The sequence below is a fragment of the Nelumbo nucifera genome, chromosome 1 (genome assembly GCF_055504915.1).
Source record: "Nelumbo nucifera cultivar China Antique chromosome 1, China Antique-T2T, whole genome shotgun sequence".
In the NCBI taxonomy this organism is placed as follows: domain Eukaryota; kingdom Viridiplantae; phylum Streptophyta; class Magnoliopsida; order Proteales; family Nelumbonaceae; genus Nelumbo; species Nelumbo nucifera.
The window spans coordinates 112,225,297-112,251,002 of NC_142649.1; the positions used below are offsets into that span (position 1 = coordinate 112,225,297).

A 25,706-nucleotide genomic window follows, 5' to 3' on the forward strand; every position below is an offset into this window, starting at 1 on the left:
TTTTTTGGCATTTCATGCATCGGTGGGGTCCGCTTGCCCGATTTTTTAATAATCGGTTGAACCAAACAATGAGATACATGGGCATTTGTTGAATATGTGGATCCAACGTGGCCCCATTTTTTTGAAAAACGGCCACGGTTCCAAGCATCCCCCAAGAGTGCAAAACCTTGTATTGTATATATTTTTGTATGTATTTGCACCATATATATTTGTATTGGAAATTATACAAATATAAATATATAGAATAAAAAAATTTGTATTTTGTATGTATTTATATTTATACTCTTTCCAGTTTCTAAACCTCTATTTGCACTATACATATTTGTATTTATTTTCTTTCCAAAGTGAGTTTAAAACTTTTTATAGATTTCCCTACCTTTTCTTATCTTTTTCTTTCAAACCAAATACAGCCTTATGGGTAATGAACATGTTTTCCAACAAGTACCCATATATAAGTGAGGAGATTATAGGTCCCACTTGAACTTGATGTATATTATTTGATATATAGTTCTATTCTTTTAATTTGGTGACCACGTGAGGTTTTGCACGTGCCAATTCCCATAATACATTTAAATTTAATTACCTCGTATTTAAACAATAGGTATATATCAGATCTCTATTTAATTTATTTATTTCTCTATCTTATAAGAGAGAACCTCAGCTGAAATTAATAAGGCGATATTAATTAATTGTACGTGAAAGGTTAGACCTGGAGCTGTTTACCTAAAAAAGACCTAGAGCAAAGTTGTAGGGCATTTGGAGACAGCCCAAGGTAGAACCAAATTAGTCATAATAAAACTCCAAATGGTTTGGATATGTCAACTTCCATCTATTGAGCAGTTTCTATTAGAAAATTTCATGGGAAACTAGAACAAAGTGAGAGAAAATATCAGGGAAGAGAGAAATTCCTGAAATCTCCACTTTTCTCCTTCAAAGATAGAATTTCCAAAAATGTAACAGTGTGAACTTTAACTTCTTTTTGCTTCTGGAAATATTAAAATTCTTAATTAGACCTCTCCTACTGCTATTGTGGAGATATATCCATCGCTTAAGTAATCAGTGGGCGAGTATATATGGTTGAATTTCATCCCTATTGTCCAGATTTCAGAGTTGACTCCACTGAGTCAGTCAATTAGACCCAAAGCAAGCTCAATTTTATAAGGAGACCATTAAAATTCAACAAAGAAAATTGAAAAAAAAAATCCCCTTTTGCTCAAGCAAATTCAATTAAGTTGGGTTTTCTTTTTGGAGCACAGGTTGATCTGTGTATTAGAAACAGCCCATCAGAGACGGACACTGTTATTATCCAAGCTGGGTTCCATCTCTGATATATAATAAGCCAAAAAATACTACTGAAAGAACCAAACAGTTTTACTGGTTAATTTCGCTCTTTAGCCATGGATATGAATCATCAGTATCCATTATCCCAGCCCAGGGTCAGACCAGAACACTCCAGCTACCAGAGGGTAAGCTGGTATCAAACCTACCAATCCTTACAGCTGGTTAGAGAGAGAGAGAGAGATGTAAATTAATATATGTTATTAGTTAATTACAAGGATTCTGATGATAAATGACAGTAATAAATAAAGATAAGAGTATGATGAGTTGGGATCATGTTGATTCATACATATCCCTCCTTCGCTTCGTTCCTTCCCCATTAGCATTAATTGCGTCTCGTCTCCATGTGGAGTAGAAAACAAACAACGACACAGAGATGAGAGTATGAGACGACGTAGCGTCGATCTTCTCAAGAGGATGATGAGTGTGAATGTGAAGCTTGCAAAGTCCATCCACTAGGAACCATTAATGGCATTTCGTTGTAATAAACCACACACGGGCTTTCATGATTGTGCACACCCTCATACGTCGTTATCACATACCTCGAGTCCTCACGGTCTCTTTCCACTCTCTTCTTCACATTGCATCCTCCACTTGAGCAGCGATAGTAATTCCTGGCCATATATAATTACCCAACATCACCATCTACATTTTACTAAAGCGTTATATATGCTAAGAAAACTTTTTTACTTTAGATATAATAAATTAATAAAAGCTGCTCTCTCTCTCTCTTAATTTCTATGATTTGTGAACCCTCGCAGACTTCACCAGCTCAAAATCTTCATCAGAAAGATCATTATGATTAATGAACAAGTTAAGTGGAGAGAAAGACAACTTGACAGCTTCTTCATAATCTTAACTCGTAATTAAGAGAATCCAATCACACCAACCAATTAATCCCAACCCCTGAAAGTTGCCCCATATACAGAAAAAGATGAATATATATATATATATGCCATGCCTCACTATAGTGAGTCTGCATATAGGAGCTGCACTTGAAGGCTGTTTTAACCAAATATATATACCACACCCCAGCCATCAAGTGTATATTGCCCCACACCCACTCAATCTCTCACTTCGTGTGATGGTTGACGTACGTGGGGCGTTATTATTCGTAAAACGGACACCAACACAGCCAGCCAATCAAGTGCAGCTCATCGAGTCTCCTCACTAGTTACAGAGCTGGTTTTTCACATTTTTGCATCAATGCAGAGCTTCGAAGATATTCCAAGAAAAAGAGATCCTATCTTATCCTACCCATCTATTACCAAACCTATTAAGAAATAATCAAGATAAGATATAGGTACTCGTGAAGGCGATAGCTGCCAAATTAAAAGCAACTCGATCACAGACACTAAAATATGGATCTTAGGTGTGTTCTGTGGCTCAAAATTTGGGTGACATAAGCAACCCCCCAAAAAGCAGATCTCTCATGTCGTCACCGTAAACATCATCAACTGATTTTGTTTTGCTCTGTGTGGTCTAATCGAAGAGATAACCGGCCGTATAAATCTAGATAGAAATTAATTAGAAACACTTTCGATCGCATATACGGTGTATAAGCGACAACTGTTTCTGTTGTTACCTCGGGTTTGGACTGTTCTTCACCGTCTTCTTCCCGTACTTTCTCCATTTAAATCCATCGTCGATGACCTCAAGCTCAGATTTGGTTCTGAATGCAACTCTGGAGCCTACATCCATCTTAACTTTCTTCACTCCACTTTTGCATTTTCTGCAACCACATAAACAAACAAACACCCAGATTAGAAAGACCATGCAATCAGCTTGTTGTTATGGTAAAATTGGGTCGCCATCACTTGCATGTTGCTACTTGTGGACGTATCGGCGACGTAAGTAACGGAGTTGGTGGTGTATCCAGTTGAGTCAGTGATGGCCTTTTCCGGTAAAACTGGGTTCTCCGGATGGCATCCGATGTGGTGGCTGGACATGGAATCTTCTATCGATCCGTCTTCCAGAAGCAGATAATCGGAAAGTTCGAACTCCGGCTGGTGGGAATAATTCATTAAATCAGTATAATTAAGGGTTGGGTTAGGATTTGAATTGGGGACTTGAAGGAAGGCTGTTGCTAGGGAAGTGGAAGCCGCCATGGTCAGAACTCAGAAGTGGAGGGGACGAAAGAAATCTCAGACGGGGGAAGGAATGAGGAATCAGAGATGTTTTGGAGCTTTGATTACTTTCCTTTTGATGAGTTCTGAACTTCTGATACGCAACAAGTTCATCGTGCTCCGATTAATTTATTATCTCTCTCTCTCTCTTTGGCGATCTTTCGTGGATACCTTCCTGGAGGGATATAGTGAAATTTTGTTATTGGTCCACGTGTCATACCCGATGCAATATGTGGGTCCAGCTTACGCAATTTTGATGACGCATGGCATATTTTTTCGACCACTGTGGTGATTTATTGTCCTTTTGTGATCTTTCATTGGTGGTGTCGGTACAGTGAAAGCTCAAAGCTTTGTAAGACTGTTTTGTCAGCCGCCAGGCATACATCTCCTCCCCAGCATATCCCCGCCGCATATCGAGAACATCTCCTCTACATTACTGGTGATGCTTGAGAGACGGGCCACGGTGATTCGGGCACTGTATATATTACAACACCCGTGTGGATACGGCAATTGTTCCTCAGCTAAGTTTTCTTGCCCCATAAATTTTATTTGCACTGGTGTAAATATAAGTGGGCATATATGTTGAATGCCAACTCCAGCTTACTTTTGGCATCCAATTTCACTTTGTCTTCGCTTGCAAGAGTATAAATACAAATATATAAAATGCAATACCTTGTACTTTATATTATTTTATATTGCTAAAATTTGTTCTTGCATTAAATATATATATATATATATATATATATATATATATATATTTTTATAAAAATTATAAAGATGTGATCCCTACTTTATATATGATAGAGAACTAAGGTAGGAGGGAGAGGAGTATTGCTGCTAAATGCTAATAAAAGCGTACGGATAGGATTTTACATCTCCCTACAATTAGATTGCCATGTTAAAAGCATGTTAGCATGATTTTAATGGTAGCAGATCTGGGCTTGGTAGAAGAAGGATTATTTTGGTGATACAAATTTTGCATTCTTGGTTAAATAATATAAATAAGGTAGAATGAAACTTATCGACAAATGCTTTTCAAACCAAATGTCGACAATGTTGCAGAACTATGAAGGCAAAGCAGAGAGTTGTAGAGAAATGAAGGGTTGAGTCATGCCACTTGGTCATTCTTTTTAAAATCACATTTGCCTGTAGCCGGGTGATTACAAATCGGTCGTCAAGATAAAATAGCCCATAAGGCACTGGTAAGCGTGCACTCGCTTACCAGACCTCCATGAATCACTTAGAAATGATGCTCAGAAAAGAGACAAACAAATAGACAGAATGGTTTAAACCCGTACCTGTACTCATACCCTTGCCCTCGCCCCGTCTTGACCCAGCCCAACCTAGCTCGACTTGACACACACGTGTGTAGAAACAACTTGGTACCATTTGATTTGATTGTGATGCCTCTTGTTTTTTTTTCTCAAAGATTTTGCATAAGATGAAAAAACAATAAAGGAAAGAAACTCATAATAAGCATTTGTTTCAATCTTTAATTTGCCTAACAAGATTTTTCTTTGGCAAGAATTTGAATATATTATTAATTTATTATTAAACCCACTAGAAACATATGAAACAGATTAATATCGTACTTGCGATACACCAAATCATGGATGAAACCCATTAATTACCCCAGCTTGATCATATATATAACAAGTGCTTTCAAAAATAAAGAAAGAAAAATTACTTTTTCATGAGTGACTTTTAAGGAATACCCAATAAATTCACACATTATCCACTTTTACACCTACTAAACTAAAGAGTTGAAAATTTCCACCAAAATGTATTGAGAAGCTGAATCCATTTTTTAGTTCCCATGTTTGCCCTTTAAACATGGTTAATTAATGAAATGCAAAGAAGAGAAACGTGGTTTCCAACTTTCCATATACAACTCTTTATTTTCAACTAAAGTTAAGTTTGGAAGGAGTATAAATACAAATATCTACATCGTGTTTGGAAGCGTGGGCGCTTTTTGGGACGAATTTTCAAGAAAAAACGTCCATGCTTCCAAGACTTGTTTTTCACCAAAAAAAAAAAAAAAAACGCTTCTGCCACATAAGTAGTGAGCAACACTATGTTGTTTGGTAAGGTGATTTTCATCACTGTTTTTCATGTATGTGCTGACAGGTAAGCACCAGATAGGATACACATCAGTCAACTGTTAGTGGGAATAGTTCACTGATGCATGAAACACCAACGTGGCACTGTTTTTTTGGCATTTCATGCATCGGTGGGGTCCGCTTGCCCGATTTTTTAATAATCGGTTGAACCAAACAATGAGATACATGGGCATTTGTTGAATATGTAGATCCAACGTGGCCCCATTTTTTTGAAAAACGGCCACGGTTCCAAGCATCCCCCAAGAGTGCAAAACCTTGTATTGTATATATTTTTGTATGTATTTGCACCATATATATTTGTATTGGAAATTATACAAATATAAATATATAGAATAAAAAAATTTGTATTTTGTATGTATTTATATTTATACTCTTTCCAGTTTCTAAACCTCTATTTGCACTATACATATTTGTATTTATTTTCTTTCCAAAGTGAGTTTAAAACTTTTTATAGATTTCCCTACCTTTTCTTATCTTTTTCTTTCAAACCAAACCAAATATATAAACTGTTTAAAGGGATGAGATATTTGTTTGAATGGATCGGACATACATTCAAGCTGTGTCTTCTAGCGGCTGCGGTGGAGTTAGTAGTGGCATTGCATTCATCTATCTATTTAACGACTCAGAAAATTATACCAGTCTGTATGGTGTTTTTCTGACAACCGACACTCCGGTGGGCCGGTGGCCGGGTCATAATAAGGCTATATATTTCTGTGGGTTGTGTTGTGACAAAATGGTAGACGTTTTATATCGTCTTTTTTCTACAAATATTGCACTGTTTGAAAACGTCCTTGACTAGTGGATTCTCTTCGATATAAAAGTTTGAATTCCAGTGAAAAATCATTTAGGGGTGCAATTTAAATCAGGGCCGGGCTACGTTAATTACGTTGAGAATTTGTTAAATCAAGATGTACAACTGGTAGAATGTGGATTATTCTCTTATATTCATTCACTCAGTGATGAGTTGGCACTTTTTGGGATTGGGATTGGATAATACTTGGCTTCTATCACATTGGAGGACATGTGTCCTATCACATCTTGTTTCTGAATCTAAATCCAAATCCCTTAAACAGAGAGCTTTTACACAACCCGAGAAAATATTTATTTAATACATGGTTGAACTAAACTACATTTCAAAATTCATTGGGGGAAGCACCCATGTGGCATTAGGCTGATATCATTTTCAGATAAACTACAATGGAACCACATACCAAATACCATCTACATATACTACAACTCTACAATCCCATCCAACCTTGGCATTTTCTTGCAATCTCCCAATGATGAGAAAAAAACTGATTGCTGAAGCTTTGAATTTAAAATGAGGGAAATCATGTTATTGTATTGGTGACCATATGAAATTGTTGTAATCAAGATAACAACATATAAAACTATGAGCTCCCTGTGTCCCAACTAGACTCTTTCGTTGTATCAAACATCATCATCATCATCATCATCTAATTAAGCCTTATTCCAACTATATGGAGTTAGCTACATGAATCTTGTTTTACTAGTCCATTCTATTTAATGCCATGCATTGATAAATTATTGATTCTTAAGTTATTTCTTAATACTTCTAAACATGTCCTTTTTAGTCCACCTCTTTCCCTTTTTGGAGTTATTCTTAAGTTTCTACGAATGACTTTATTCTATTTTTTCTATTTACTTCGGCATACACATTTTTGGATATGTTTTTTGATTGTCCAATACTCTATTTTATACAACATAATTAGCCTTACAATTGTTTTATTGAAATTTCCTTTTAATCTAAGTGGCATTTTCTTATCACATAAAACTCTAGATACACTCTCTCCATTTTGTCCATCCTACATCGCATGAGTCCCTGTTACTATATATATATATATATAAATAGCAAGACGGTCCACATCACCTTGGTTCTTGCTCCATTACCCCAACCCTACATTCTCCTTAACTTTCTCTCCTCTCCCCCACAACTCATGTCTGTCTAACAACTTAACTTCTCTCCTTAATTAGCTCAATATATGTTTTATTATCCTCTCCTTCATTTATATGTCTAATTCCCCTCTATTTCTCCACTTTCCCATAAAAATAGGGTCATAATTTATTAAGATTATTTTTCCAAATCAAACAATATTTATATCTATAGACATGATTTCAAGCAAAGAGAGGGGAATAAGGGGAATTTGATGTTTCCTATATCTTCATGGCATCTTCCATTATTGTTAAATAATCTATTCTTAAATAATAACTGTGAACTTCGAAAAGCTCATGGATGGCTCAAAAAAAAAAAAAAAGTCGCCACCCATTTTTCAGAAGAAATGGGCCATCATTTTCAAATTTGAAATAGGCACACAATCAAGAGAATTTGGGTCCCAAGGATTGGAAGATGGAAGGTGTTAGGCACAGCCACTGTAGCAGCTCAATATGGAAGTTGTCTAGGCTCCACTTCTTATGAAAAATAATAGAAATAGTTGTTGGAATTTTTGAAATCTAGAAAAACATGCTTTTAACTTCTATTGAGAACGATTTTGAGGTGATATTATCGGATCTTAAGTATTAATTTTCCTAAAACCCTCACCTCAAAGTTGAGAACAATGATTTTCCAAGTTCTCAAAACTTCAAGCAACAAAAAAAAAAAAAACAAACTCGAGCTACAAATGCGATGAGAGGCTCACCTCTCATATGTAACATTGTCAGCGACATTCCAACAATCAAATTGATCGAAAGAGTGGTTAAATGAACTCAATATTAGTTTGATATGGTTCAATGCTTGGAGATTTCATACAAATTTTAGATCTGAAACATAGTGGGTGGATTTGGAGTTTTACAAAGGTAGAGTTGGGAATGGGATTTCTATAGAAATTGGGGAATGCTTTTAAGGTCTCTCCTCTATATCTGCCCCCAAAGTCCTCCCCTGGTGTTCCCTGGAGCTTGAGTTGGATTAGTATTTATAGAGAAAGGAAGGGGGAGAGTTTTGAAAATTGTCTAATTAAAGAGCTTGGGCTTCAACAGAGCTTTTGCAGGAAAATGGACAAGGATTTTTCAAAGAAAATGGTGCTCAGTCAAACTTTCCTCTTTGTAAAAGATTTTCTTCGATTTGGGGGGTGGTTTTCATGGGTTTTGTGTGTCCAACGAGAGTTTGGGGCATGCTTATCATGGCAGTCTCGTATTTGGGCCTATCAATGGCATAAAATGTAAATTTAACCCACTTATTAAAGCTATCTTGTCATTTCTTAGTCTTAAGTAGGGTATCTTTGGGTTTTTGGCCTTTTGGGTCTATTAGGCTTAATTTCATTGGTCCAAGTGTTTGAACAACTCAAGAATGGGTCTGATATCAGGCATCACTCCCTTTGAGGTTTTAAGTTGGGACATATGACATGGCGATTTAATCTGATACGTCAAAATGGAACATTTTTATTTTAGCAGTCAAATAGGTAAATAAGTCATGAAATTTGACGTACTAGGCTTTTTTTGTTTATGAACACAGTGGTGAGGTCTGATTGGTTAAATGAAGATGGGATGATGGAAACCTATAACTGAGAAGTTTGGATCAACGAGATTTATTGAAATAAAACATTTGTTTGATAAAGAGTCAAATGAGGGAATTTTGGGAAGAAATTTGGTGGGTAGGAACTTTTTAGTGTCTTGAATCTGATGGAAACTATAGATCATTAATCAAAGGAGTGGATTAACATGTTTATTTTAGATCATGGTCTTAGCTTATGGTTTATCGATCAATGAGAGGATTCGAAATGGAATCTCACTTTTTCAACGGTCAAATGAAGGAGTTTGGTCGTGAAATTTGGCGTGTCGGGGTTTTTTGGGTTTTCGAGCACAGTGATAAGGTTTGATTGGTTAAATGAAGTTGGGATGATAGATGATAAGCTCTAGTCAATGAGATTTGATGAAATAGAATCTAGGTTTGATGGTGGGTCAAACGAGGGAATTTTGAGCTCAAATTTGGTAGGTAGGCATAGATTAAGGTGATGAATCAAGTGGATGGTTTTGATCTAAGAAAGAAATTATCAATCTTGGTAATTATTCATGGCCATCAAAATGGGACCTTGGTATTTCTATAGTTAATTGTCATAAATTTGTAGTGGGATTTGCTAATTGATTGTATTTTAGTGATCTTGAGGCGATGGATGTATTGGATTTGATTTTAAGGAGGTAGAGTTTGGATAAATTGGGGCCTTAGAAAGGAAGTTGGCATAATGAAAGGTCGTTGCGTGACTAATTTATTAATTTCTAAGTCTGTAGCCATATTTGATTTGACGTCGATGTTGATGTCAAGGTTTTCATTTGTCCTGTAGATTATATCAAAAAAGGTAACTTTGACTTTATAAAGTCTCAATTTGATCTATTGTGTTTCCAAGTTTTGGGGCCTAAAAGTAGGGTACAAAGAAGTAGGGTGAAGGGATCGAGCAAAAATTGGGTGCTGACAATAATCTATTGTTAAATATTCCATTAGTTATGAAAATTATTAAAAATTTTTGGAAAATATTATACCAAAAATTAGTAAACAATCCATTATTTAATATTTTTTGGTTATTAATAAATATGTTCAAAATTTCAACGTTTAACATAATTTACATTAATCATTATAATTTAATAAGTTTTCATTAAATTTTTACAATAATAATTTATCGATAAAAGATATTACTAATTAACGTAATTTAATAATTTCTATGAAATCAATAATTATAGTTAACAATGATCAAATAACTTAGGTAAACTCTTTAACTCATAATCCAAAATTATTTTTTGAATAAGTAATTAAAATTTAAGAAATTAATCTGTGAAAAAAATATTTTCCAAAACTATTTAAATAATAACCCATTGTTATTATTCAACTAAATAATTATTAAAAAATTTAGGAAATTTGAATTAGGAAATTAATCTATCAGAAATTGTTTCATAACTATTTAAATAACAACCTGTTATGAGTATTATTTCAATAAATAATTATTAAATAATTTGGGAAAATTATTAAGTCTATCCACACCGATCTAGACCACTTGGTCAATTTTGATCATACCTGGTTTTACATTATTTAACAACAAATGGTTTACTTTTATTTAAAATAATATAATTTACCATAATTACATTAATTTACTATAATTACATTTACTTTGATTAATAGTATATAATCTAGGCTTAAAAAGTAATTTACATTAATTTATCATTATTGTAAATAATTAATTTACTATACATTACTACTAATCAATAGAAATTTCAACAATTTTTTGGAAATTATCATAAAATATTGTAATTTATTGTTAGTTAATTACTTATAGAAAATTATTAGAATTGTAGGGATGGCAATTTTCCCTGTGGTGCAAGTTTCCTCAAATCTTAAACTGGCCAGGGTAGGGACAGGAAAAATGCTTTTCCCCAATTTAGGGATAGGGTTTGCATAGAATTCCCCAAACCAAATGGTAAATTAGTAAAATATCTGTAGATTTAATATTGCTTTTTAAAATATCTCTAAATTTTCCTCATATTTTTATAATCCTAGGATCTTATAAAATACCCCCAAATTCCCATAATCCTATTTGTAATACATCCATAAATTAGATTTTTTTAAGTGGTTGCTTTAGGGTGGGAAAAATTTAGGGATTCCCCATCCCCGATGGAGATTGGGTGCCTCGCCTCAAACCTACCCCGCCACTAGGGTCGGGGCAGGAATGGAGTAGTGTCTTAACTTATGAATGTGAGGGACAAGGAGGGGTGCTCCATCCCGTGCATCGCACGGCCCCCCTAATAAGACTATAAGCTCTCCATGACCTAAACCGGATTCTTTTAATTCTCACCATATATGCTTGCATAGTTGCACGTGCAGTACCAGAGACTATAAGCTCTAGTATTTTCACTATTGAAATCTTGAAAATTATGAAAAGGATTTAAATCCAAGTCTTATTGTAACAAAATTGTATATTGTTTAGCGAAGCATGGTTGTAGCATTTAGAGCATTTACACATCACGTGATCTTTTGGATCACTTTTTCTTCATGATCTCATTGTATCTGACCTTTTTAGGATAATGAATTCTTTATTTGTTAAAAAAAAATGTAGAAAATGTAAAAATAAGATTTAAATGTATCACTACATGAAACAACAAAATAACTAGCGGGGCTCCCCCTACTTCACAGGGGTTAATGGCAGCCATGTGAATTTAAGATAATCGGGCCAGATGTGGGATCAGTTGGGTGCACATGGTTGTTATATCTTTTCTTGTTTGGGTAGGTAGAAAAGTAACATCGTATTTAATTTTTGGGAATTTATTCAAAGCATTTTTGAAGCAAACATATTCTCTCCGGAGTAGATAACAAATCAAATCTCACATATCACAAAAACCAGTCATAATGTATATGCATTGGGTATAGTATTTGTTGACCAATTCCATAATACACTATTTACATGATTATATAAAATGGATCCAAAAAAGAATTTTTAGAAACATTAGTTTGCAATTTCTTTGTCATTATCTTTGACTTTATTGACAGTGAGCTGCTTTTTATTGTTAGGCATCATAATTAACTTGACATTGAAGAGAAAAGCTTTATATAAGTATACAACCATTTGTTCCTTGATTTGATCTATGAGACCCTACAAAGTGTAGAAGAAATATAGTTAAATAATAATAGAAAGTCTTTTTAGACCCCCTAATACACACTAGAGTTCATTACTATTTGATGCAAGACTTTTAAATCCCCTAATGTTTGTCTTTGTCTGCAGACTTTTAAATCCAATGGACCATGTTATAACCTCTCTCTTTTCACCTAATTATCTATATTGATTATCTTCAAACCTATTACAGGCTTAAATCATAATCTAAGCCTTGTTCCTACTATATGGGGTCAGCTATATGAATCTTGTTGCTATTTTGCAATTTTGTGATTCCATTCTATCCAGTGGCACAATATGATAGTTCAGTCTATTCCAATAAGATTTTGGCAAAAGTTTTAATGCCAGCTTCCAATCTGATACAACCTTCCCTTATTTGAGCTTGGGACCCACAGTTTAGTGGGAGCTAGAATAATTTTCTTATAGGCTAAAATATTTTTTTTCCACATTATTTTGATTCTGATAATTTATTGGCAACTAAAGTGGTTGCCTTGTTGAATAATACATATCTTCTCCAAAAGTTAATCAAACACTTGAATACCTTGATGTTTGTAGGCTTTTAAATCAAATAGACCATGACTTAACCACTATCTTTTCACATAATTATCTATATGGTTATCTTCAAACCTCTTTATTACAAGTTTGTGTAATTTTCCTTTTTTTCACATTATTTTGAATCTGTTCATGTCTTAGAAATCAAGGTGGTTACATTCATGTTGAATAATGAGTATCTTCAAAAATTGTTTACATCCACAGAAACATAAGGATTTAGGGAACTACACGCTCTGCATTGATGGAACCTCTTGCACATCATAGTCTGAAGTCATTTGATTCTTATTTTTTCCATTACTTTACCCTAAGAATGGCATTAGTTGTCTTTATTGTTTCCTGTTTTGGAAAAAACATTGACATTTCTTAAGAGAAATATTCTTTTTTTTGGTAAAAGACTTAAATATATACCCTGAGTTTGCGTAAATTGACTTAGTACCCTGTGTTTTTCAAATAAACGTAAGTATACCTTGTGACTCTTCTACTCTTTAATTTCTTTCATATTTTTCGAAATATACCTTGAGTTTTTCAAACTCATGTGGTGGTGGGCATAAAGAAAAGATTTGAAAGAGAAAGCTGAAGTTCCTTGTTCAACTATGTCATAAAGACAAATACCAATTTAAGGTATAACCTTCAATTACAAATGTTTATGATATTTAATTTTTTTTTGAACCCACTTTCCTCTTACCATTCCCTCCTATTAGTATTAGAACAACCTATGAAAATTTTTTCTATGTTTACTTAAGTAAAATTCAACAAAGGAAAAGTATACATTATTAAGTTTTGTTTCAGATATTAAATAAAAAAAAACCCATGAATTCTTACAATAGTTCATGTGCATTTCCAAAACAACAACTAAAACAAAGTGAGGGCGAAAATAGAAAATGACTCACTCACCTCTTAACTTGGCTACTTTAGACACTTTGTTGATTTGTGAACCTGAGAATAGAAAAATAAAAGTTATAAAGCTAAAAGAGTGTTCCATAAGCAAAAAAAAAAAATCAAAAAACAACTTTGATAAAGAAAAAGGTGAAGTCCCTTGATCAAATATCAAAACAAAAAACCCAGGAAAGTAATAGCACGACCCAAAACAAAGACTCTCTATTCACCCCTTGCTTTGCTAGTAAGTCAGCTAAAGCATTTGCTGACCTCCTAGTCTAATTAACAACTACACCCAACTCCCTATTTCAATCATTCCATTTCTATCATAACACACAACACATTCCATTCCATTTCTATCACTACTAATCTTATGCCTAATTTCTAATTTCACATTTACAAGTTAGTTTCAAATGCCTTGTTAATTTTAGCATAATTCAGACTCAATGTTATTAATTAATATTTGATGTTTGACTTTTACATTGTTCTGCTAAGTAGTTATCATTTCACTAAATGTGATTCTGTGGGATTCCTAGATCATTTCCCTTCATGAGATAGGTGTTTCTATTTGGTCCAATATTTCATGTTTAGATGAATTGCTAAGTTTCTCTAATATTGGAACACTATTTTACATATGATTTCCACTTATTTTGTGGGGATCTTGGTAATAAAGTGAATGATGAAGTTGTTTCAAAAGCATTTTCAAGTTTTCCTTCTTTTAATATGGCAAGAGTAAGAATCTATGAACTTTAGTTCCATACTTCTTGTATACATAGAAACTTTGTTTGTTAGAAGTCTGCAATCTATAGAATGTCATTGCAAATTCTTGTTTAAAGTTTACTGAGATCATATTTTTTATGTACTTAAGAAAGGCCTCTCTATACATCAGTTAGATATTTGACTGTGTTTGTTATTTAGGAGATGTGAAACATGAAAGTATTATCATTTCCCTAAATTGTCATTCCATGTTTACTCTTTACTTGGCCATATTGTTTATTAAACTATTTGTTGATTTCGGGACTCAATTACAAAAAGCACCCAGTTCCATAATCATATGATTAATTTCCCTTAAAGTATGCCAATGGTGCCATGGTTATTGACTTTTATTTAAACCACACCAGTTTCCACATATCTAACATTCAACAATCTTTTTTATTTCAATCCTCGAAGAGGTGAAGTACATGAGTTTGCTACATTAGACTAGCCTTTGAAGATTTCATTAGTATTAAATGGAGTAAACAAGTCTAATAGCCTCTTTGCTTTATGATTTTCCAAGAGCACTCTATTTGTTTTTTCCTCCCAATTCAACCATAAAATAGCCATCCTAGTGCATCTTTGCATCACATTTCATCTCCTCTTGCTAAGGATTGAAGAAGGAGCTTGTAAATATGGATTCAAAACCATAAAATAGCCATTTTAGTGCATCTCAACATCACCTTTTTCAACTACGTAGTAGACCAGTCCTTCCCAAATTCTACTCTTCTCTTTTTCAAGAAAAAAAAACCCAAATTAAATTTGATGATTGCATTGTCATATTAGATTGTGCTCTTACACTCACACTAGTAACGAAAAACACACCAGAGAAAAATAAAAGGAAAAAATGTGAATTTAATTGATGCTGGAACATTCAACAAAGAATGAGGAAGATATCTACACAATTAAAGTACCAACATCCTCACCATTACTATCCTTGTGGCAAGGCTAAAGGCTTTGTAGGAAATAAAGGGGGAGATGCAAAGGGTTTGGTGGATTCAGGTGTCAATAAACAATTTTAAGGCATATGGTTTCAGGGAATAAGCATCGAATGCATTCATCAATGATTGAACCAAATGTAACCATTTTAGTTGTAGGCTATTGCATGCTTCTTTCAGATACACTTGTATCTAAATCCATGTGTCTAGCATCCTCATGTCATTGATGCCTAAACTGATCATATAACCTACCAAATTTTCACCACATAAAAGTTGCACAAAAACCTAAATTTATACTATGCAGTTTTCTTCCTCTTATTATCTATTTGTTTGTTCAGGAGGGGGTTGGGGGGACATCAAGGGGTTGTGAGCTGTAGAACAGCTCTAATGTCATCCACATCCAAGCTGACAACTTTGCATGTAAATAGAAAAATCAGTGAATCCTCCAAATATGTACTCACAACATGTGTTTGTACATAAAATAAAAGGAGATTAGCTAATATTTTGATTAATATCAAGTAGACGAATCATCAAAAAAGTAGTTGACATGAAGGTTAAACTAAACATGCTGCAAAAGTCATATAGCAACAGGTCATACAAAGAACCAACAAGGTGGATTGGCATCATGATGAAATCTGAATGAATCAACAAGGAACATAGACTTGCTAATCTTAAATATTGGTCTCCATGACACTTACTGTGATGTGGAGATCCAAATAAGTTGGAAACCCTAGTCAGTAACTTCTAAGTGCTTGTAAATTAGAGTATCCATATATTCACTATTGACAAATTATCAATGAACCACTCTCACTAGCCATTACTGCAACCAATTAGCCGTCAAGTCTATATTTTAGCTGTCGGGCTATCAGCAAAATAAAAAATAAATGAAAATATAAAATATTAAGACAAACAATAAATGTAATAAAGAAAACAAAAATCTATGAAAATAACAAAAGAAAAATTAAATTAATTAATTAATTAATTATTAATTATTAATCTAATGGGCAAATAATCCCAATTGATGGTTGGTTATCAATTTGCAGCAGTGAGGTCATGGAGAAAACAATCGAAAATGTGTCAATATTAGGCAACACATGGCCTTCCATCCAATACGTTGCCTTAATACTTGTAGATTAAATCAAATCAAGTTAAACATATAATTGTAAATACATTAAAAATTGAGCAAAATTACTGTTAACTTGATCTCAACTAATGATTTTGATGGTATTGTTGTTCAACGATGAAGGTTGAAGACGACAAAGTTCAACGCTAGGGGATGCTCATAGCACCCTACCCTGTTGATCGGGATCTAAGCCAACTATTTATTTAGATATGAAGATGAAGGTTAAAGGTTGAAGACAGTAGCGTTCAACGCCAGGGGATGCTCATAGCACCCTACAGAGCCAACTGTTGATCTAGATTTGAAGGTGAAGGTTGAAGGTTAAAAACAGCAGCGTTCAGCGCCAGGGGATGCTCATAGCACCCTACCCTATTGGTCAGCCAACTATTCGAGAAGATGACCAAGCCTAAACCCATCAAGAAATCGAACATACTTGCAAACGTAATTAGGGTTTTGCTTGAAGCTTCCCCTCTTTTCAGCACGTTTGCTTTGAAAATGTTATAATAAGAGCCTTGGTCAAAGTTTTCCCTCTTTCCAGCACGTCTGCTTAGCCTTGATCATCTCTGCAATAAAATCAAGAAGAGAATGAAATGAAAAATGAAGGGAGAGAAAAAACACAAACTAAAAACATAAACTAAGAAAAAACGTAGAGAGAGGGAGAGGGGGAGAGAGGGAAAAATAAAAAAATGAAGAGAGAGTGAGAGAAGGAGAGAGGGAGAGAGGAAAAGGGAGAAGAGAAAGAGAGGGACATGAAGAGAGAGGCAGAGAGGGAGAGAGGGAAAATGAAAAACGAAGAGAGAGGGAAAGAGAGAGAGGGGAAAGGGGAAAAAGAGAAAGAGGGGTGTGTGACATCACATACCATTATTAGCATACATGCGGATATCATTGCACATGCGATATTAGATACCATTTTCTCAAACGAGAAGGTGCCACGAATAAACCAATTCCATTAATAGATATATTTTAGATTCTTCTTGATGTTGTTCCTTGTACCATTGGTCAACATGTATAATACAAGGTATCTTTCTTTCCTATGTAAGATTTTTTTTCTCTTGTTGTTGTTGTTATCATTGGAAAGAAGTGTATTAATTTTAAATTTATTTCTAACCTAAGAGATGAAGTAAATGATTTTGAATTATATTATATTTTCGGACACTTTTCAAAAATTTTAATTATTTTTATCAAGATTAATTGTCTTCTTATTTTCTTAAGTGATATTCAATTGTAATAATAATATATATATATATATATATATATATATATATATATATATATATATATATATATATATATATATATATATATATATGGCACATTTTTTAAACTACCCCTAAGGTTTAGGAAATTGACTAACACTATCCCTACTGTTTTAGTATTGTCTTAAAGTACCCCTACTATTTTTGACAATTGACTAAATTCTCCTTGTCATTAACGTCCGTTAACGGGAAAATGAAAAAGACTAGTTTACCCCTTATTTTCCTTTAAATTTTTAAAATAAAATGACAACAACAATCTGCATTAACCTTTTGAAACGAGGAAATTGATTGTTTAATCTTCACTGGAAGGAGGTTATGAGACAAAGACACAAGTTTCTATTCAACGGCACCGGAGCTACGACTTGATTGATGGGTAATGGAGATGAAGCAATGCAAATAAGAATTCTATTAAAGGAGCTCAAAGAGATGGCTAAAAGGGCTATTGACAAGAATGATTCTTCTCATACCGATTTCAAAACTTTGATTAATGAATTAATGTTGCATCAAGAACGAGAGTCATGAGTTAAATCTTCTCGTTATAGAACCACTCCGTAGTGATGGACCAAGTCAAGAAAGCACTTATTGAATAAGTGCTCAAACTGGGCATGCTCCTAAAACATACATTTTGTAAAGATTTGAATTGGGCTCCTTTTGTATCAAACCAAGTCAAACACTCATTTTCAATGATTGAGGCAATGTTTCCCCTTTGAGCCTTATCTATTTTTCAAGGTACATCCCTTATTTTTTTCTTCAAATGCTCTCAAGATTGCTTATTTCTTCATAGATAAGGTACATCCCTTATCTATTTGAATTGGGCTCCTTGATTTTTCTTTCTAAAATAATGATTCATTCTCATTTGTTTATTCTTTGAATCATATTGAACCGAATCAGTGGATTTACAGATTGGGTTATGATACTTAATACATAACGAGAAAAGATGAAGAGCCAAGCTATCAAAGAAGATGATGCTAATGAAGAGGTAAAGATGGAGAAGTTTTTTTGAATTGATTAGAAGCTTCTAGAGCATTTGTGATCAGTTGCGACAGAAAGTGAACGGACACATTCTCATTTACCTTTGTTTTGAGCTTGCTCCTCTCCCTTTCTCCACCCTCCCCTTCTTACTAGTCCCTAGCTTGTTTTGCACGCTGTCTAAGGGAGCAAGAAAGAAAATAGAGATGCCACTCATGAGTTGTAAGAACAACACTAGTGGAAAATTGGAGGGGAGAAGGGTCGTTAGTGGTCAATTATAAAGGTATTTTTGGAATTTTTGAAAAACATTGGTAACTTGATGTCATATGTGACTGAGTGTAACGATAATTTAACGGTAGGGAGGATTTAGTCAATTGTCAGAAACAGTAGGGGTAATTTAAGACAATACTGAAATAGTAGGGGTAGTGTTAGTCAATTTCCTAAACGTTAGGGGTAGTTTAAGAAATTTGTCCATATATATAATGCTTTACTAATTTTATTTTTATATATAAAACTTTGGCTGAAATAAATAGCACACTTGGAATCTAACACATTTAATGTGGTGGATTTTTTGATATACGAACAAAGCTATCATTTTATGAATTCCATGTAACAATAACATTGTTGAAGACATGGTTGTATGATCTAACGTGGTAGATGGAGAGAGATTGCAGACCAAGGTTTTGGGTAAGTGGTTTGACCGTCTGAGTCAAATAGTTTAGACGGTTTGGATTATTAGGGCAAATATTTTTTTCTATTCTTAGACTTTTAGTCTTGTTTGAGAAAATAGAGAACAATTGTTTGAGAAAGAAAGAAAGAGAGGAAGAAGAGAAAGGAAAAAAGAGGAAAGGAAGGGGAGAAAGGAAAGAAAGGAGGAAAAGAGGAGGAGTAGGAGGAAGAAGGAAGATGAGGAGGATTCGACGTTCACCAATGATGACAATGGTGACGGCGGTAGCAATAGAAATGTAGATCTCAAATATGATCATCTAAGATGTAATTTCTCTCCAACCTCTGCAATCTTCTTCTTCTTCTTCTTTTCTCTCTCTCTCTTTGCTGTATTTGGGATCTAGTGATCTCAGATCTAAGATCTTTTCTTGTCTCAATTTCTCCCCTCTCTAATCTCCTTGCAACTTTATTAAACTGTGGACCACTGTTTGGGTTGAATGGGTTGATGGTTTGACCACCTGAGTTAGCAGTTCTTTAACCAAGTCAACAGTTTTTGGTCCATGAACAACTTAAGGGTGAAATGGAACCGGTTGCCTAGACAGTTTCCAGGGTGAATAGTCTGACCATCCAAGTCAATGATGGTTTGAAAACACTGCAATAAACAACATAGGCAGTCAAACATGGACAACCAAAGTTTTTTTAAATAGGAATGGAATGGAGTAACCTTCCAATGAACCCCAAAAACCATGGTTAAGGAGGGGCTTGGTCCCAAATTTCTAAAACAACTAGCTAAAGACCTTAATTAGCAACATGTTAGAGGTTGTTCAACCAATAATAACAACCCGTGTCAGCCATCAAGTTAGGTCCTATAACCCATACTCCAATTTCTTACTTTATGTGTATTGGGGTGTTATTATTGGTTAAACAACCCTTAACATGAGATTAGATCTGCTCCTCATATAGTGCTCCTCACACCGACCTCATAGGCATATCCCACCATGTATTGGGAATATTTCATGTACTTATGTGTAATTATTCATGGGAGATGTTCCCAATGCACGATAGGATGTGCTTGTGAGGTCAGTGTAAGGTGCGTTGTGTGATGAAAGATCACAATTCCCTTAACATTATCCATCAAGTGCAACTAAACCAAGATCTATAATGAGATGAGGTGATTGTAAGATTGTTGAATTCAGATCATTGTAAGTTATTTTTTTTTGTAATGGTATTTATTTCTTTTGAGCGAGTGTCTTAGATTGGGCTAGGGAACACAAGACCTAAGAATCAATCTGGATCCTAATGACTTGCATTTAACCAAGACTATAGTTGTACCAGTTATTAGTTTTCATCTGCTTAGGACATCATTTGTAGATTGATTTTTTCATTTAACAATGAATATGAAACTAAGGTCTCGCTTGTTTTCTAGGAAGTGGGGACACGTAAGTTAATAGGTCCTATGAAAAAGAAATAAACCCACGTTTATTTTCTGATATTAGTGGGTTCCATGGAAAAGAACGATTCTCGAATGACTCATTTACTTTTTTTTGGTAAACGAATGACTCATTTACTTGGAGAAGTAATACTCCTCTCAGACTTGAATAAATTATTTATCCATGTACATTGAAATTCACTAATACATGATGTAACAATATTGTCCCTTCAACAGTGACACTTTTCTGAATAAATAGATCATTGTACACTCTTACATGTGGAATAAAAGAACAATGGTAAGTGCTCTTATCCGAATATGTGTTTTCTAAGAAATACTTGCCTGGGCAAGTGCTTTTACCCAGGTAAATCATTTATCGAGACATAAATGAGGCTTAAAGGGAAATGGATGGTTAAATATGATTTATGTAGTGGAGCCTGTATAATTGGGACAAGGTTTAGGTGGCCTTTGATAACAGCTAGCATTTGTTTGGCATCGATGTCGTTGCTCCAGAAAACGGTGACACATCAACGCCACGTTGGAAAAAGCGGTGTTCCAGGAAATGTCAATATGTTTGGAACCGTTTTTCCATAAAAAAACGGTGCTCCAAGCCACACCTTGGAAATTGAGATGTTGTTTGGAGCAACGCCGAATTTGATGTTTTCTCATATTGGAGCTTGTTGATGCCAATGAGGACATGATGTAGTAGTGACGTGGACTTCCTATAATGGGTACCAGTGCTGAAAACAGATATGGAGCACTAGTACCAAACATAAGGTATTGCTATTGCTCCAGGAAACGTCCTACCTGACAACAACGTTTTCGAATTAAAAAAAGGTATAATTTTCTCATAAAGTGGTGCTTCCAACCCACACATCAGCAACACTGTTATCTGCAACATCGATGCCAAACAAATACTAAAGTAATAAGTCTGATATCTAAAAGACATGTTTTTTAGAGGTTGAATTTTATTTGTGTTGATGTTAAAACATACATCTAAAAAGTGACAAGAAGTCTGATTTGATAAGAGTCCGTCTATGTATTGAACATTTCCAGACATGTTTGAAATGGTTTATAATAACTAAATGCATTTCTTCTAGTAGAAAAACAATCTAAATTTCAGTTTTATCAAACACAACCTTAGAAAAAAAAAAAAAAATCTAAAGCCGACCATTGTGTGAACATCAGTACTCGGTTTCATAAGATAAGCTTTGACAATGTAATATAGAATTGCTTTTTTTTTTTTATAGACAGGAGGTGCCCGGAGGTAGCACGACCCCAAAATTCAGAAAAAAACCATGGAATTCAACTAACACAAACTTGCCTACCCATGTACATGTTGAACTACTTTTAGTTGTCAGAGAAAACTTCCATCAACCACCCATTAATTAAGATGCGGTTAGAAACTTCCATACAACATACACGCTCATCTTTGGTCCATTTGATATTTCCAGTAGGACCGATATGATAGGAACAAGTTTTGGGGCCTTACCGCCGTAGGCCCATATTACAGGATCGTGCTAACCTTGTCGTTGAATTGAATTCTACTTAAATGAGGCTCCATCGGTAGCGTGGAACAACGTACGCCCCTATCCATTGTTGTGGTTTACATCTATACAGCCTACATATCATCACTTTGAATGTTAAGTGTTTGTAAAAATGACTCATAGTACCATGACTACTTGTTCCCATTGTGGTTTGCATGTAGTCGAAGTGTCAGGGCAAAAGAACCATGACCCCACCCATCCAACAATGGTCTTGGTTTCTTTGTAGGCTTGTAAGCTTCCACCTGGACATCAAACAAGGTTTGGCTGACTTATAAAAGTCTTGCATATATACATCTCGAACTGAGGGTAGGTCGATATCTTTGCTCTATAGTTGATATATATATATATATATATATAAATATATATGAGAAGCAATGTCTTGGAAGGCATCAAGAAGGGGTCCAACTCCTTCTTCATCTCTCTTGTTGGACTTGGGGACTGATTCAAGAAAGTACCAGGAAATGCCTACAGTAATGAAATGTTGACCCAATCAACAACAAAGTCTTAATTGAAAGTGGTAAGGGAATTGGTTGAGTGGGGAGGAGGAAGCTTCACCAATAGTGATGACAGTCTCTAGGGAGTGAATTTTGTCAATCTGTCAGTATTTAAACTGGTGAGTGGTGATATAAACCCACCGAGTCAGGTCATCGGTTGATAGTGTCACCATCAAAGACAAATTTTTGTTTTGTCTTAGTTCTGTTATATATTCTGATGAAGTTAGGCACAAACGTTGCGTGAATGTGGGGGAGGAGGCGGGATACACTATACGGAGATATCTGATATTCGGAAATCCTTTCTATGACTTGTATGAATTTAGAATGGGATAGTTGCTTGCATTATTGAGCTGACGAACATCAGGAGTCTGGATGAGACTCACACATTGAATTTAACTTATTTAATCAATTTGTAAACTCATCATTGACCTTCTTGAATATTGATCATACTAAACAGGTGCCTTTGAAAGTATCTATCTGGGCAAGTCAAATCACAGCTTTTATGTGTGCGATGGGAGTTGTCAGGGCTACCTAAAGAAAGAATAAAAGCTGGTTGGTGTCATGCCTGAAATCGCTTTGTTGAAAATTATGTCTTTTGAGTCTGAGGCTGATACCTTGCTTGGTGTTTACAAATTCTTCTTACAACCTTACAATTGTATATAAGTTGACCAAGAAAATCTGTAACATTTATTAGAACCCTAATATGAACCTCACGAGTTATTGCTTGAAATGGGTTGGATCATTGGATCCATGGGCATTGTGTGACGTGGTGATTGATATGCCAACCAATCTACAACTGGAAAAATCATGGATTGGATTTCTGAATCATTGATGGGCTATTTTCTTTCATCCTTACATTACATAGTAATGACTGCAACCAAAGCCTGGGACCCGAATTGGATCCATCACAGTTACCACCCATAAGGTCATAAGGTGTGTGTGAGAGAGAGAGAGAGTGGAGGACGGCTCTTAATTGTTGAATTAATTTAGAGTTTTCATCAGTTTCATTTGCTAGGAAGCTTCTGGTATGCTTATCTTTGGCTTCATTGACTTGCTGTTGTCAAAACGTCTCATGATCCTGCGTGAGTCCTCTTCCGTTGTCAGTGAGTCCTCCCTAGGAATTAGGTTTATTTATTAATGAGACTAATGTACTTTTATTTGATTGATATGCAATATTTTATACAAAGTTTTGTACTCCTCTCATAGTCTTCCTTGTACAAAATATAGGAGAGACAGAGAATGGAAGTAATTATTATCGGTTAGGAACTGGTGGCATGGTTTCTTTTTTAATTTTGTTTTCTGTTTTTCTTCTTTCTGGTCCTCTAGGCACCAAGTCATGGCCGTGTTCCTTTTTGGTCTTCTAGGTATTTTTGTTTTCATGATTTTTCTTTGTTTCTTTTGTTCTTTTTTTGGGTCAATTGTTATCATGAAGGAAGGTAAACACAGTCACACAGTGGCCAAAAAGGAAACTAAAAGGTCAACAAAAAAGTGTTTAAATTGTAGCTCAAGACTGACAATGGATGCACTCTTTTTCTGAATTGGTCTGCTCAAATCAATGGCTTTATCCGGCCTCCCAAGGGTTTATGGTAGTCAAAATTGGCTGGTTAGATTTGGTTTCTAATTGCTGAACAAACTGCCAAGGAGGTTTAGTGGAATGCCTATTCTTTGAATTTAGCTTGATGTGTATATGCATGCAGTAGGTTTGCAAAGGGGCCAGCTTGGACTGAGGCTCACTTTAGGCCGAGACTTGCAAAGGCTAAGCTAAAAACTAGTGCAGCTCACAACGGAGCTGGAAAGTTTAACATAGTCAAAACCAACTTGTATTAATATCAGGTTGAAACTCTTCATAACTTTTTATTGGTAAATAAAAGAAATAAGCTTTCCTTTACTTCATTGAAATAGTTAACCCTCTCCCTTGTTCTGAGAATTTAGAGCAATCATCATTAGAAAGGCCTATTCCAGTTTCAGCCATTTGTTTAATCGGAATAGGATTTCTCTATGGCCTGGGAATGTGATTTCCATTCCCGAATTTCTCAAATAGTAAGGAGCTCCCAACAAAAAACCCCAAACACTAATACACACAACTGTAATATTAATAAAATATTAGTAAATAATAATTGATGCTGTTCAATATGAGATAGTGCACGAATTGAGGAGAGCAACCAGATAATCTTTGCTGACTAGGCGGTACTGAACTTATAAGGATGGTGTCGCGTTATGTAATCTGCATCAAGAGAAGAAGTCAGAGGCCCGAGGAGTTATCCCCGGGTAAGTACTCCGACACTCAAGTCAGTGAGAGGGCGGTGAATGGTCGGGCCGAGCAATGAGGGCGCTGGTCTGAGCAGAGTAACGATGTGGGTGCTAGAAGTTAGGGGGCCTTGCCTTAGCATGGAGTACCATTTTATAGCCGAAGATCCGTGTCCTGGTCGGGTTAGGCTTCTTGAGTTGTCGGGATGAGGTATTCGGAATAGGGTCCCATTCTCCAACGGAGTTGTCTTTTTTACTTTTCTTTATCCGCAGTAGTGCTCATCCGTGTGATGTATAGTTGACGTGGCGAAAAAGATAAGGTGGGGGGCCACAATAGTAGCGTAGCTCAGCCGAACTATGCCGACGTGGTCAAGCTATGCCGATGTGGCCGGATGATGACTGGGTGGCCACGTGTCTCTCAAAACCAACTCAGCCATGACCCGAACAACAACAACAACAACAACAACAACAACAACAACAATAATAATAATAATAATAATAATAATAATAATAATAATAATAATAATAATAATAATAATAATAATAATAATATATTTCGTTGAATAGAATGGATTAGCGAAACAGAATTCATGTAACCGGCCCCATATGGTTGGGATAAGGCATGTATAATGATGATGATGAAAATATTAATGTAATACTATTAAAT

The 25,706-nt window shown here is 35.0% G+C and overlaps 1 protein-coding gene across 1 annotated transcript; it reads right to left on the reverse strand.

The window, feature by feature from the left end:
• Positions 1 to 1,524: 1,524 nt before the first annotated feature.
• Positions 1,525 to 4,008, reverse strand: LOC104587406 (putative WRKY transcription factor 51). The gene is made up of 3 exons (XM_010245010.3): positions 3,160 to 4,008; positions 2,924 to 3,070; positions 1,525 to 1,952 (listed from the first exon to the last, which is right to left on the reverse strand). Exons 1-3 carry the CDS (start codon positions 3,444 to 3,446, stop codon positions 1,748 to 1,750), a joined length of 639 nt encoding a protein of 212 aa, XP_010243312.1. The 5' UTR covers positions 3,447 to 4,008; the 3' UTR covers positions 1,525 to 1,747.
• Between the last annotated feature and the right edge of the window lie 21,698 nt (positions 4,009 to 25,706).

Excerpts from the sequence above, each read along its gene's own strand:
- LOC104587406 (XM_010245010.3), bottom strand. The coding sequence starts at position 3,446 with ATGGCGGCTTCCACTTCCCTAGCAACAGCCTTCCTTCAAGTCCCCAAT. Across the intron at positions 3,071-3,159 it reads ACGTCCACAAGTAGCAACAT|AAAATGCAAAAGTGGAGTGA; the intron begins GCAAGTGATGGC and ends ATGTGGTTGCAG. Across the intron at positions 1,953-2,923 it reads AAGAACAGTCCAAACCCGAG|GAATTACTATCGCTGCTCAA; the intron begins GTAACAACAGAA and ends ATATATGGCCAG.